This window comes from Crinia signifera, chromosome 3, assembly GCF_055691185.1.
Source record: "Crinia signifera chromosome 3, ASM5569118v1, whole genome shotgun sequence".
NCBI lineage: Eukaryota > Metazoa > Chordata > Amphibia > Anura > Myobatrachidae > Crinia > Crinia signifera.
In genome coordinates, this window is record NC_139219.1 from 1,880,913 (window position 1) to 1,894,236 (window position 13,324).

At 53.2% G+C, this 13,324-nt stretch overlaps 1 protein-coding gene across 1 annotated transcript in view; it reads left to right on the forward strand.

Moving 5' to 3' along the window:
• Window positions 1-1,240: 1,240 nt before the first annotated feature.
• LOC146062437 (uncharacterized) overlaps window positions 1,241-13,324 on the forward strand; it is a 103,087-nt gene continuing 91,003 nt past the window's right edge. Inside the window, exons 1-3 of the mRNA XM_083174581.1 lie at window positions 1,241-1,375; window positions 11,349-11,412; window positions 12,326-12,388. Coding sequence (XP_083030707.1) covers window positions 1,241-1,375; window positions 11,349-11,412; window positions 12,326-12,388 — 262 coding nt within the window. The remainder of the gene's footprint in view (window positions 1,376-11,348; window positions 11,413-12,325; window positions 12,389-13,324) is intronic.

The window sequence follows — 13,324 nt, forward strand, 5'->3', positions numbered from 1 at the left end:
TCAGGGAACCCGACAAATAGGGGTTCCCCGATTTTTAACAACCAGCCCCAGGCTCCAGGTCCGGGGCTGGTTCCCAAAATACGGGGGACAAAATGACTGTATGACCGTATTTCAAGAACCAGCCCCAGGCCAAACCAGCCAGCAGAGTAATGCCACAGCCGGGGGGAGACTTTTTATGCAAGTCCCCCCGGCCAAAGCATTAACCCTACCGACCAGTCAGCCTGGCCAGGGGCCCTGGGGGAGTGGGGACCCCCCCAATAAAGGGGTCCCCCCCCTCCAGGACTTACCTGACCAGGCTGAAGCCTGGTGCTGTCCTCAATGCCCCTGGGCGGTGGGCATCGAGCTGATTATCGTGTAAAAAAAAAGATGAACCTATTGTTTTTTACTGTGGCACTACAAGTGCCAGCAAGCCTCCCCAGCAAGCTGGGACTTGGAGAACCACAAGTCCCAGCCTGCTGGGCATTAAAGGGCCCGCTGGCACTTGTAGTTCCACAGTTAAAAAAATAGTGCACAAAACACACTGACACACTTTTAAAATAAAATTTTATTACATACAAAGCCCACACATACTGATACTTACCTATCTTCTTTCCGTAGGTATCCCTGGTCCTGTGTCGTCGTCTTCTGGTCCTGTGTCGTCTTCTTCCTCCATGTCGACCGTCGCTGTCGCCGTCCGGATCCGACGAAATCCATTTGGGAAGCTGTGGAAGGAAACCATACTCACCTGTCCCAGCGCGACGTAGTCCAGGTAAGCAATATGGCAATATTAAGTATAAATAAGCTCAGTTCAGAAAAAATGTATAGTATATCAGGCTGATATTGAAACAGGCACCCTCACAAAGTACCTCAAGTGCCATGGCTCATATAGTGTAGAGCAGCACAGAGAGGTGGTTTCAGGTAGTCCACTATGAATGAGCAGTGAGGACCATCAGCTCACATGTCGCAGGCCAAAGTCACCACACTGTATATGAAGTGTGGAGACAGCATAGGACCCTTGCAGGAGTAATGTCTGTGTATTGGCCCGGGGGGGGCCAAGATGGACGCGGTCCATCTCGACCACCTCATGGCAAGAACAGGCCTCCGACTACCTTAAATAGCGGTGTCCAGGGGCAGCAACAGGCAGCAAGACAGAACCTAGCAGCAGAGGAGGTGATCGCTGGGGAGAAGGTCCAAGTTCAGCGGAGGAGCGGCACAGCAGCACTGAACGAGCGCGCAACCTCCGGGAAGCAGCAGCAGCAAGATGGCGCGGGTCTCCCCCCGGGAACAGCGCGATGGTAAACTTCAGGGCTTCCCCAGCAGACCGCGCACACAAGAGACTCCGCGGGCCAGCCAGAGTAAGCACGGCAGCTTCACACACCACCTCGGGCAGCAGAGGGTGAGTGAGCTGGATCAGGATGGGGATACAGGATATATGCAGCCGGGAGCTACAAAGGATTGCTCCTTCTACCTGGCCGCTGAAGCCACGCCCCCTATAACATTGTTTTTTAATGTTCCGCATACATTCATTGTATCATGAGAATTCTCATTAATTGTATATTTTAATATAATATGATTTATTAAATTTATATATATAAAATCTTGTGTGGTAGTGTACATTCCTTCAGTAGAAACCTAGCGCTGTACATATATTTCTTTACAATATGGCACACCCTCTGATGGTAAAGCAGCAATCACCCTGCAATTAACCCCTTTTACAGGCTCAAAGGCGTGTACAAAATTGCTGTCATCTTTTTGATCTCACCCAAAGTCCTGCAGTGATATCTTCTCACCAACCAGGTTCCAATGGGCCTCAGACTCAGTCTCCTGGGGTGGTTCCAGACTGCAGCAGCTCTTCCAGACGCCAAGCTTTGGTAGTCTCTGGTCTCTGGCTCCTGAGTTGCTTCAGTGGCTGACAGTTTGTTGGTGTCATGCCAGGTAACCAGCTAGTGCAGTAATGGAAAGTCACAACCCAGGATCAATGGATAAGGTGGTCTGAAGGTCACCACCGCTACCACCTTTAACCACTTGAGTGGCATGCCCGGAGATTTTCCGGGCTCAGCTGCGCTGCCGCAGCGGGCTGTCCCAGAAAATCTCCGGGCATACCACTATTATACAATAGGTGTGCGCCAGTGGTGTCCAGGTGTGCACCACTGGCGCAGCACCTCTACAGCACACAGCTGTCACAAACTCCAGTCCCCCCAGTACCTTTGCTCCGGCGATCGGTACGCCGGAGCTTCCCTGACCCGCCCACCAGCCAGCCTGTCACTCATTTTACAGTGACGTCGGCGGCAGGCTCGGGTATGGTCAGTTAGGCTCTGGGGGACTCGGGAGCGCTCAGGCACCCGAGTCCTCCCAAGCCATGAACATCCCCCAGCCTGCCGCCGAGGTCACTGCTGAATGTGACAGGCGGCTTAGGCAGGGAGGAGAGCAGCAGCAGGGAAGCTCCGTGGTACTAACGCCGGAGCGGAGGCGAGGGAGGGGGGGAGGCTTCCAGCTTTCTGTGGTGGGTTTTGCTGGGGCAGGACAAACCTGCCCTGGTAGGTTTGTCCTTCCCCAGCAAAACCCACCACTCAAGGGGTTAATTGCCAGCCTTGATTGGTCAGGGGTAAGTATACATGTGGGCACTCCTCAACATTGCCATGGATCCACAACACCCTGACAGAAGGCTGGTCCTCCTGGAGGAATCACGTTGGCAGTGACAATGGTGAGCTCAATGCCTGTATCCACCAGTGCCCAGGTCTCCCAGCCTTCCAACTGTAACATCACCCGCAACAGGGAGGTCTCTACTTAGGATACACCCGCAGCCACCATGCTGACCAATGGCCGAGCGGTTTTTCCCACACTACAATCCATCAGCTCTCCCTGTTCCGGGCAGTCCAATTGCAAATGACAAGGGCCACTGCACTCAAAGCACACCAAGGGAGGCAGAGCCTTTGGCTTAACCACAGGAACCTTTGGTACTGGCACATATCCTGACCTGGCTTTTCTCAATATCCCCAGGGTCAGGTGCCATTCAATCACCACTTCAGCTCCTCAAATGTCTGGGGGTCAGCCTGTAGGGCCCACTGCTGTACTGAGCGGTCTCACACCCGCATAGCCTGGTCCAGTGCGACTGTCTTCACAATTTGCACTGCAGAATTTTAATCTGGCTGCAACCAGGCCCTTGTCAGCAGGGATAGTTTGGCCAACTGAATCCTGGGAGGCTCAGAGCCCTGCAGCTGCCAGTCATGAAATTTGTGTGCTTTGCTGGGCCCTGTATCTAAAACCTGCTATTGTTCACAAATAAAGGTGGGGTGTCCGAAGAAGGACAAAAGCAGAACACTATTGTTGTTTTTGGGGGGCACACATTAATATTTTGTGAGATGAATGAGCAATGTGTGAATTCAAATTTATTCAGCAATTATTCAGCCAGATGCTGCTTACTGGCAGTAGGGTGGCCAATCCCGGGATTTCGGGATTAGACTGCACGCAGTCTAATGCCGGGACACTGCCCGACTTCTCCCGGCAGCACTGCGCAGCGTGACGTGATCAGAGGTCATGCTGCGCAGGCAGAGGTTGCACCCGGCAGTGTGATGTCGCGCCGCCCGCCCAGCCAGCAAGCCCGCCAAGCAAGAAGCCAGCAAGCCCAGCCAGCAAGAAGCCAGCAAGCCCACCCACCCGCCCGCCCGCCCAGCCAGCAAGCCCAGCCAGCAAGCCCACCATGCCAACCGTGAAGCCAGCGCACCTGCCCGCCCACCCAGCCAGCGCGCCAGCACGCACCCAGCCAGCAGCATGGACGACCCATCCCCCCACCCACCAACCGGGCTCCTGGCAACCCTGCTGCACCCTTAAATGTAAGTAAATGTGGGGCAGCCAGGGTGTCTTTTTATTAGGAAAGCCAATCCCGTGATCCCGGGAATCCCAGGATTGAGCATTTTTCAATCCCGGGATTGAAAAGATGCCCCGGGATTGGCTTCCCTAACTGGCAGCCATCTTCTGCCGCCCTCATACTATATATTAACTGGACCTGAGCTTGCTGCCAGTTCAGTACATTTATTTTAGTTGCTCCTCCATGTTACTCTGTACTTCCCCTTTAAGGGCAAACTTTGGAGGCTTAATATGCAGTATTATGCCAGACTGAGGGGCAAACGCAGGATTTGCAAGGGGGTTTCCATAGAGGGGTTGAGAATAAGGGGAATTAGCAAATACCATGAAGCGTAAATAGATACACGAACTATATACATATCTAGGTGTGGTATGACTGGCCGATGGTCGTGATCTTGTGGGTCAGTATACCGACATCGTAATGTTGGCCGCCATTTACCCTTCACCGTGGAAACCCTTAGCACAAGTGCTGCTGATTACACACCTGGCTTCTGCTACTGCTCCCAAAACTGGTCTAGATCCTCCACATTACCCTCATGCAGAGAGATGCTGTCTCTGACCTTGTAATCAGGACCTAGGACCATGTGTGACTGAGTATAATGTAGGTACGGGGCACATCAAAAGGCGTTTGCTGAAGTGGTACTTATGTAATATCTGGGCTCCCGTTTTTCTTATGAGACCGCGTCCCCTTGCGGGGCTCGCTGCGCTCGCCACGCTTCGGGCACGGTGGCTCGCTGCGCTCGCCACACTATATAAAATCAACTCCATGCGTAGTTGGATAGTAGGGGTATGAAAAAATGGGGTGCATTTAACATGGGAGCCCAGATAATACATAAGTACCGCTGAAGTTATTGATTTGTGTCTTGGTTCCAGTTATTCAGCATTTGAGATATAAAACGTACACCCTGACACTGTATAGATGGGAACGATGCGCTCATCTCTGCAGGGCACTCACCTCTGCGGTGCGCACATCTCATCTCTGCGGGGTGCTCATCTCATCTCTGCCAGGAACTCAGCTCTACGGGGCGCTCATCTCATCTCTGCAGGGCACTCACCTCTGCGGTGCGCACATCTTATCTCTGCCGGGATCTCATCCCTGCGGGGTGCTCACCTCTACAAGGCACTCATCTCATCTCTGCAGGGCACTCACCTCTGCGGTGCACACATCTAATCTCTGCCGGGATCTCATCCCTGCGGGGTGCTCATCTCTACGGGGCGCTCTCTCATCTCTACAGGGCACTAACCTCTGCAGTGCGCACATCTCATCTCTACAGGGCGCTCATCCATACCTCCCAACTTTGTAGCTGCAGAAATAGGGGGCGCGGCTTATGTAAATGTGGGGCACGGCTTATGCAAATGAGCAGCGTCCCCGTTTTCGGCCGGGAATAGACGCTGTGTGCATGCGCACAGCATCTATTCTGTTAAATTGGGGGGGCTCCCAACTGCCCCCCCCCGCAGCGGGACACTTCCGGCCGCCGGTGGGACAGCGGGACAGGACCCGGTAATCGGGACTGTCCCGCTGAAATCGTGAGTGTTGGGAGGTATGCTCATCTCATCTCTGCAGGGCACTCACCTCTGCGGTGCGCACATCTCATCTCTGCAGGGAACTCATCCCTGCGGGGTGCTCATCTCTACGGGGCACTCATCTCATCTCTGCGGGGTGCTCATCTCTATGGTGCGCTCATCTCATCTCTGCGGGGTGCTCATCTCTACGGGGCGCTCATCTCATCTCTGCGGGGTGCTCATCTCTGCGGGGCGCTCATCTCATCTCTACGGGGCGCTCATCTCATCTCTGTGGGGTGCTCATCTCATCTCTGTAGGGTGCTCATCTCATCTCTGCCGGGAACTCAGCTCTACGGGGCGCTCATCTCATCCCTGCAGGGAACTCACCTCTACGGGGCGCTCATCTCATCTCTGCGGGGTGCTCATCTCATCTCTACCGGGAACTCAGCTCTACGGGGCGCTCATCTCATCTCTGCAGGGCACTCACCTCTTCAGTGCGCACATCTCAGCTCTACGGGGCGCTCATCTCATCTCTGCAGGGCACTCACCTCTGCAGTGCACACATCTCATCTCTGCAGGGAACTCATCCCTGCGGGGTGCTCATCTCTACGGGGCGCTCATCTTATCTCTGCGGGGTGCTCATCTCTACGGGGCGCTCATCTCATCTCTGCGGGGTTCTTATCTCTACGGGGCGCTCATTTCATCTCTGCGGGGTGCTCATCTCTACGGGGCGCTCATCTCATCTCTACGGGGCGCTCATCTCATCTCTACGGGGCGCTCATCTCATCTCTGTTGGTTGCTCATCTCATCTCTGTGGGGTGCTCATCTCATCTCTGCCGGGAACTCAGCTCTACGGGGCGCTCATCTCATCTCTACGGGGCGCTCATCTCATCTCTACGGGGCGCTCATCTCATCTCTGTTGGTTGCTCATCTCATCTCTGTGGGGTGCTCATCTCATCTCTGCCGGGAACTCAGCTCTACGGGGCGCTCATCTCATCTCTGCCGGGAACTCACCTCTACGGGGCGCTCATCTCATCTCTGCGGGGTGCTCATCTCATCTCTGCCGGTATCTCAGCTCTGCAGGGCACTCACCTCTGCAGTGCGCACATCTCATCTCTGCAGGGAACTCATCCCTGCGGGGTGCTCATCTCTACGGGGCGCTCATCTCATCTCTGCGGGGTGCTCATCTCTACGGGGCGCTCATCTCATCTCTGCGGGGTTCTTATCTCTACGGGGCGCTCATTTCATCTCTGCGGGGTGCTCATCTCTACGGGGCGCTCATCTCATCTCTGCCGGGATCTCATCCCTGCGGGGTGCTCACCTCTACAAGGCACTCATCTTATCTCTGCAGGGCACTCACCTCTGCGGTGCACACATCTAATCTCTGCCGGGATCTCATCCCTGCGGGGTGCTCATCTCTACGGGGCGCTCTCTCATCTCTACAGGGCACTAACCTCTGCAGTGCGCACATCTCATCTCTACAGGGCGCTCATCCATACCTCCCAACTTTGTAGCTGCAGAAATAGGGGGCGCGGCTTATGTAAATGTGGGGCACGGCTTATGCAAATGAGCAGCGTCCCCGTTTTCGGCCGGGAATAGACGCTGTGTGCATGCGCACAGCATCTATTCTGTTAAATTGGGGGGGCTCCCAACTGCCCCCCCCGCAGCGGGACACTTCCGGCCGCCGGTGGGACAGCGGGACAGGACCCGGTAATCGGGACTGTCCCGCTGAAATCGTGAGTGTTGGGAGGTATGCTCATCTCATCTCTGCAGGGCACTCACCTCTGCGGTGCGCACATCTCATCTCTGCAGGGAACTCATCCCTGCGGGGTGCTCATCTCTACGGGGCACTCATCTCATCTCTGCGGGGTGCTCATCTCTATGGGGCGCTCATCTCATCTCTGCGGGGTGCTCATCTCTACGGGGCGCTCATCTCATCTCTGCGGGGTGCTCATCTCTGCGGGGCGCTCATCTCATCTCTACGGGGCGCTCATCTCATCTCTGTGGGGTGCTCATCTCATCTCTGTAGGGTGCTCATCTCATCTCTGCCGGGAACTCAGCTCTACGGGGCGCTCATCTCATCCCTGCAGGGAACTCACCTCTACGGGGCGCTCATCTCATCTCTGCGGGGTGCTCATCTCATCTCTACCGGGAACTCAGCTCTACGGGGCGCTCATCTCATCTCTGCAGGGCACTCACCTCTTCAGTGCGCACATCTCAGCTCTACGGGGCGCTCATCTCATCTCTGCAGGGCACTCACCTCTGCAGTGCGCACATCTCATCTCTGCAGGGAACTCATCCCTGCGGGGTGCTCATCTCTACGGGGCGCTCATCTCATCTCTGCGGGGTGCTCATCTCTACGGGGCGCTCATCTCATCTCTGCGGGGTTCTTATCTCTACGGGGCGCTCATTTCATCTCTGCGGGGTGCTCATCTCTACGGGGCGCTCATCTCATCTCTACGGGGCGCTCATCTCATCTCTACGGGGCGCTCATCTCATCTCTGTTGGTTGCTCATCTCATCTCTGTGGGGTGCTCATCTCATCTCTGCCGGGAACTCAGCTCTACGGGGCGCTCATCTCATCTCTACGGGGCGCTCATCTCATCTCTACGGGGCGCTCATCTCATCTCTGTTGGTTGCTCATCTCATCTCTGTGGGGTGCTCATCTCATCTCTGCCGGGAACTCAGCTCTACGGGGCGCTCATCTCATCTCTGCCGGGAACTCACCTCTACGGGGCGCTCATCTCATCTCTGCGGGGTGCTCATCTCATCTCTGCCGGGAACTCACCTCTACGGGGCGCTCATCTCATCTCTGCGGGGTGCTCATCTCATCTCTGCCGGGAACTCAGCTCTAAGGGGCGCTCATCTTATCTCTGCAGGGCACTCATCCCTGCAGGGTGCTCATCTCTACGGGGCGCTCATCTCATCTCTGCCGGGAACTCAGCTCTACGGGGCGCTCATCTCATCTCTGCAGGGCACTCACCTCTGCAGTGCGCACATCTCATCCCTGCGGGGTGCTCATCTCTACGGGGCGCTCATCTCATCTCTGCGGGGTGCTCATCTCTACGGGGCGCTCATCTCATCTCTATGGGGCGCTCATCTCATCTCTACGGGGCGCTCATCTCATCTCTGTGGGGTGCTCATCTCATCTCTGTGGGGTGCTCATCTCATCTCTGCCGGGAACTCAGCTCTAAGGTGCGCACATCTCATCTCTGCACGGAACTCATCTCATCTCTGCGGGGTGCTCATCTCATCTCTGTGTGGTGCTCATCTCATCATATCTCCTGGGAACTCATCTCTGCGGGGCGCTCAATGGGTTATATTGGGGTATAATGGGTGACAATGGGTGACAATGGGTTATAATGGGTGAGAATGGGGTATAATGGGTGACAATGGGTTATAATGGGTGACAATGGGTTATAATGGGTGACAAGGGGTTATAATGGGTGATAATGGGGTATAATGGGTGACAATGGGTTATAATGGGTGACAATGGGGTATAATGGGTGACAATGGGTTATAATGGGTGACAATGGGGTATAATGGGTGATAATGGGGTATAATGGGTGACAATGGGGTATAATGGGTGATAATGGGTGACAATGGGGTATAATGGGTGATAATGGAGTATAATGGGTGACAATGGGGTATAATGGGTGATAATGGGGTATAATGGGTGACAATGGGGTATAATGGGTGATAATGGGTTATTATGGGTGACAATGGGGTATAATGGGTGACAATGGGTTATAATGGGGGACACTTGTTCTCTTCTTGTCTCTTACTAGGCTTATTGTTTCAGGACTTTGCGGAGAACGTTGGACCCGGTGTCTCTCTAGTTCTGCACTCACCGTACTATGGGGTGGAGCAGGCAGACCAATATATGGTCACCTTTATTTCAGAATAAGGTGCTGTATTCATCATCATCATCATCATCATCATCATCATCATTATCAATAATAATTACTGTTTCCAGTGTGCAGAATTACAGGACTCCAGTATTTAAAAAGTAATTAATTCTGTCCACTCCCTCTGCAGCCAGCACTGACCCTGCAATAAAGTAATTAGTGGGTTCTCAGAGAGAGAACTGCTGCCTCATGGTTTCCATCAGTCCCGCCCTATCTGCTTAATGAGTACCCAGCATTCCCTCTGTCACATACACAGGTAACTGCAGCTCTGAGGTTTCCATCAGTCCCGCCCTATCTGAGTACCCAGCATTCCCTCTGTCACATACACAAGGTAACTGCAGTACTTCTGTGCTCAGCTGTATATTCTGTGCAGCTGTGAGTTATCCTGTCTGCTCCCCTCGGCTTAGGCCGGGAACACATTACAATATCGGAATGACAAATCATGCATATCGCTATTGCGCGCTCCCGAGGGTCACATGGGTGTCTCTGCTGCACAGCCAATAGAACAAAAGATATTGAAAGCGCCGCTGTTCCATCTCTCACCACATCATGTGTTTGTGTGTTATCACCTGTGGTCCAGTGAGGGGGTGCAGCCCCTAAGGGAGTCTTTCGAAAGGCCCAGTGGAGTACCCATTCCCATGCCAGGGGCTGGAAAGTGCCTGCTGTTGAGACGGAGAAACACTTGGTCGGACGCTGACTGGCTGGCTGCTTGGAGTCCGAGGCTGCACTGTGCCCCCGGGGAAACTCGGGGGTGCCGAACATGCACGGGTGATCCCAAAATCACCATGCACTAGTATGGCACTAGCACTGCGCACTTCCCCTCTAGGTTAGCGCTTCACGTCCTTACCCCGTCCTTTTGGATGGGGTAGGACAATTTTTCACACCCCCACCCCGGCCTTCTGGCTGGGGTCCTCTTTATTATTTATTTCTCTTCCTCTTCACGTTCGTGCACTTTTCACGTTTTCTGTTTTCTGTAGTGTGTCACGTTTTTTTTGGGTAGTGTGGTCGTCCCTTACGGGCCTTCCATTTCCCCAATGTGCCGAAGCTCTCGCCTTTTGGGGAGAGCTTCGGTCCCCCCGAGGACGACCCCGAGCCGCAAGGCAGAGGGAAGTCCACTGCGGGTCTCTCCAAAGCATGGGCTGCGGAGGACCCACCGTCCTAACCCTTTCGGGGGTTGAGGAATGAGGGTCTCTCTAAGCTTCGGCGAAGAGGACCCACCGTTCCCTATTTTCCCCTTGTCGGCCTTATGGCTGAGAGGGGTTAGGGGAAAAACGGGGCCCGTCTCCTTCGGGAGATAAGCCCACTCGATCGCACGGCCGCTTTTGCACGTGTTTAGGCACAGCACTGGTGGTAGGGAGCACACCTCGGGCTCCTGAGTTTCTTCAAACTCATCACCTGTGGTCCAGTCATTTGTCCCGTCCATCAGTCCAATTGTCCATCATGCTGGTGTATAGGATTCGGTATGAAATCCCGATGGTCAAAATCCAGACAGGGTCAAAATACAGACATATAGAATGTACAGGTGAAACAGGTCGCGAGGTCGACATGGGTTTTTTCACTGTTTTTTTACCCAAATGTTGACACAGTCGACATGGACACAATTGGAAGTGAACCACAGCCCCTCACATCGCTCGCTGCGCTCGGCACACTATTTTATTCTCCCACCGTGCCAGTGGATGGTAGGGCATGAAACACCGCCTGTCGGCACATGTCGGCTCAAAAAACAGTGAAAAAACCCATGTCGACCTCGCGACCTGTCGACCCAAAGTCATGTAGACTGTTTCACCTGTACATTCTATATGTCGATATTTTGACCTTGTCGGGATTTTACATGTCGGGATTTTGTCCATGTCGGGATTTTGAACTTGTCGGGATTATGACCCATTCGGGATTTAGACCCTGTCGGGATTTTGACCGTCGGGATTTTGACTGCGTCCCGGTGTATATCCAGCCCGAGCCTGCACATACTACTCTGAGCGCCTTTCTAAACGATGTCTAAAGAACACGGATTTACTGTAGCTCTTTACATAAATCACATCAGGACACAACTAACAATTATCATTGACTCATTATATTTCTTATATACCGCCACCAGGAAGAGCAGCGAATATCAGCCAAGGTGAAATCATTTCAGATGAAGAGAGATAATAGACACAAAAGTGTGTATAAAAGGACATCGGTTCATTATAACCACGATCATCGGTCCAGCAATCATCGGTCCAGCAATCATCGGTCCAGCAATAATGGCGTTATGGCCCCTAAACACTTCATTGTTTCCCCATTTATTTTCTATTGTCTGCGATTTCTCTGATGAGATTTCTGTAATAAATTCTGGTTGTTTATGTCACTGACAGAGACACATTAAAGCCGTCATTATGTCTAACACAATGTGTGATACAATGTATTCCCTGTGTTACATGTGTCAGATAATTGTGTGTCCTGCTGCCAGAATTACCAATATCCGAAACACAAAGCGTTCCTGATATTGGCCCGCAGCTGTTACTCCATTGCAGCCTATGGTTTACAGATCAGGTTTGTAGCTGGTGGAGGGATCCCCAAATTCCCTCCCTGGAAGTGGCCATAACGCAGTGTAGGTTCACAGCTGACATGTGCAGCAGCCCTGTGCCCTTATGCCCTGTGCCCTCATGCCCTGTGCCCTTATGCCCTGTGCCCTCATGCCCTGTGCCCTTATGCCCTGTGCCCTCATGCCCTGTGCCCTTATGCCCTGTGCCCTTATGCCCTGTGCCCTTATGCCCTGTGCCCTTATGCCCTGTGCCCTCATGCCCTGTGCCCTTATGCCCTGTGCCCTTTTCCTGTATCTATATATTTATTATATGTATTTATTAACAATTTCTTATATAGCGTACACATATTCCGCAGCACTTTACAGAGAATATTTGAACCAGTGGCATAACAATACTGAGTCAGACCCCGCGGCTGCATGGGGGAGCCAGTGCTGCCAAGGGCACCGGGTCCAGGATGCTGCTGCAGAAAGTGTCAGGCACGGGAGCTACTGCCTAAGCAGCAGAGACCGGAGCTGTGCACCTGCTTCCCTCTGCCTTCTCCCTACAGAGTGCAACACGGGCATACGCGTGCATTATCGCAATGTCTGGATCCTGATCCCTAGTGGAGAAGGTGAGTGTCCTTGTACCCCTGTGTGCCAGGCAATCCTGATTGTATAATAATATACTCCTACTGTACCACCATCTTGTATTACAGTAAGTGGATATACTGTACACCTGTAATATTCTGTAACAGAACTATACGGTAACAGCTGTGGTAGTAACACATCCTGGGCCTAAGTCTGTAATAATCGGATGGGACCGATGGTTGGGGGTCTGCGCATATGAAAGCTCGTATTTGCGCATGTGCAGACTGCTTCAGTGAGTGTGGGGATGGAGGGACGGGGGCGGACAGGGGTGAAAACCGTGGTGCACCATGGGAACACCCATGAAAATGCTGGGCGTTTCCATGGGAACACAGGCGGGTGGCGGATGTCACAGGACATCAGTGCCGCCCCCTCTTTGGCAGACAGAGTTCAGACTGATTTTTTTTTTCGAAAAACTGCAGAGTATTCTAATGCTAAGAAATATTGGGTCAGTGTTATTGCCCCGCACAATGACTCGCTGTCTTGGGTCAGTGTTATTGCCCAGTACAATCACTCGCTGTCTCGGGTCGGTGTTATTGCCTCGCACAATCACTCGCTGTCTTGGGTTGGTGTTATTGCCCAGTACAATCACTCGCTGTCTTGGGTCAGTGTTATTGCCCCGCAGAATAACTTGCTGTCTTGGGTTGGTGTTATTGCCCCGCAGAATAACTTGCTGTCTCGGGTCGGTGTTATTGCCCAGTACAATCACTTGCTGTCTTGGGTTGGTGTTATTGCCCCGCAGAATAACTTGCTGTCTCGGGTCGGTGTTATTGCCCAGTACAATCACTTGCTGTCTCGGGTCGGTGTTATTGCCCAGTACAATCACTCGCTGTCTTGGGTCGGTGTTATTGCCCCGTACAATCACTCGCTGTCTTGGGTTGGTGTTATTGCCCCGCAGAATAACTTGCTGTCTCGGGTCGGTG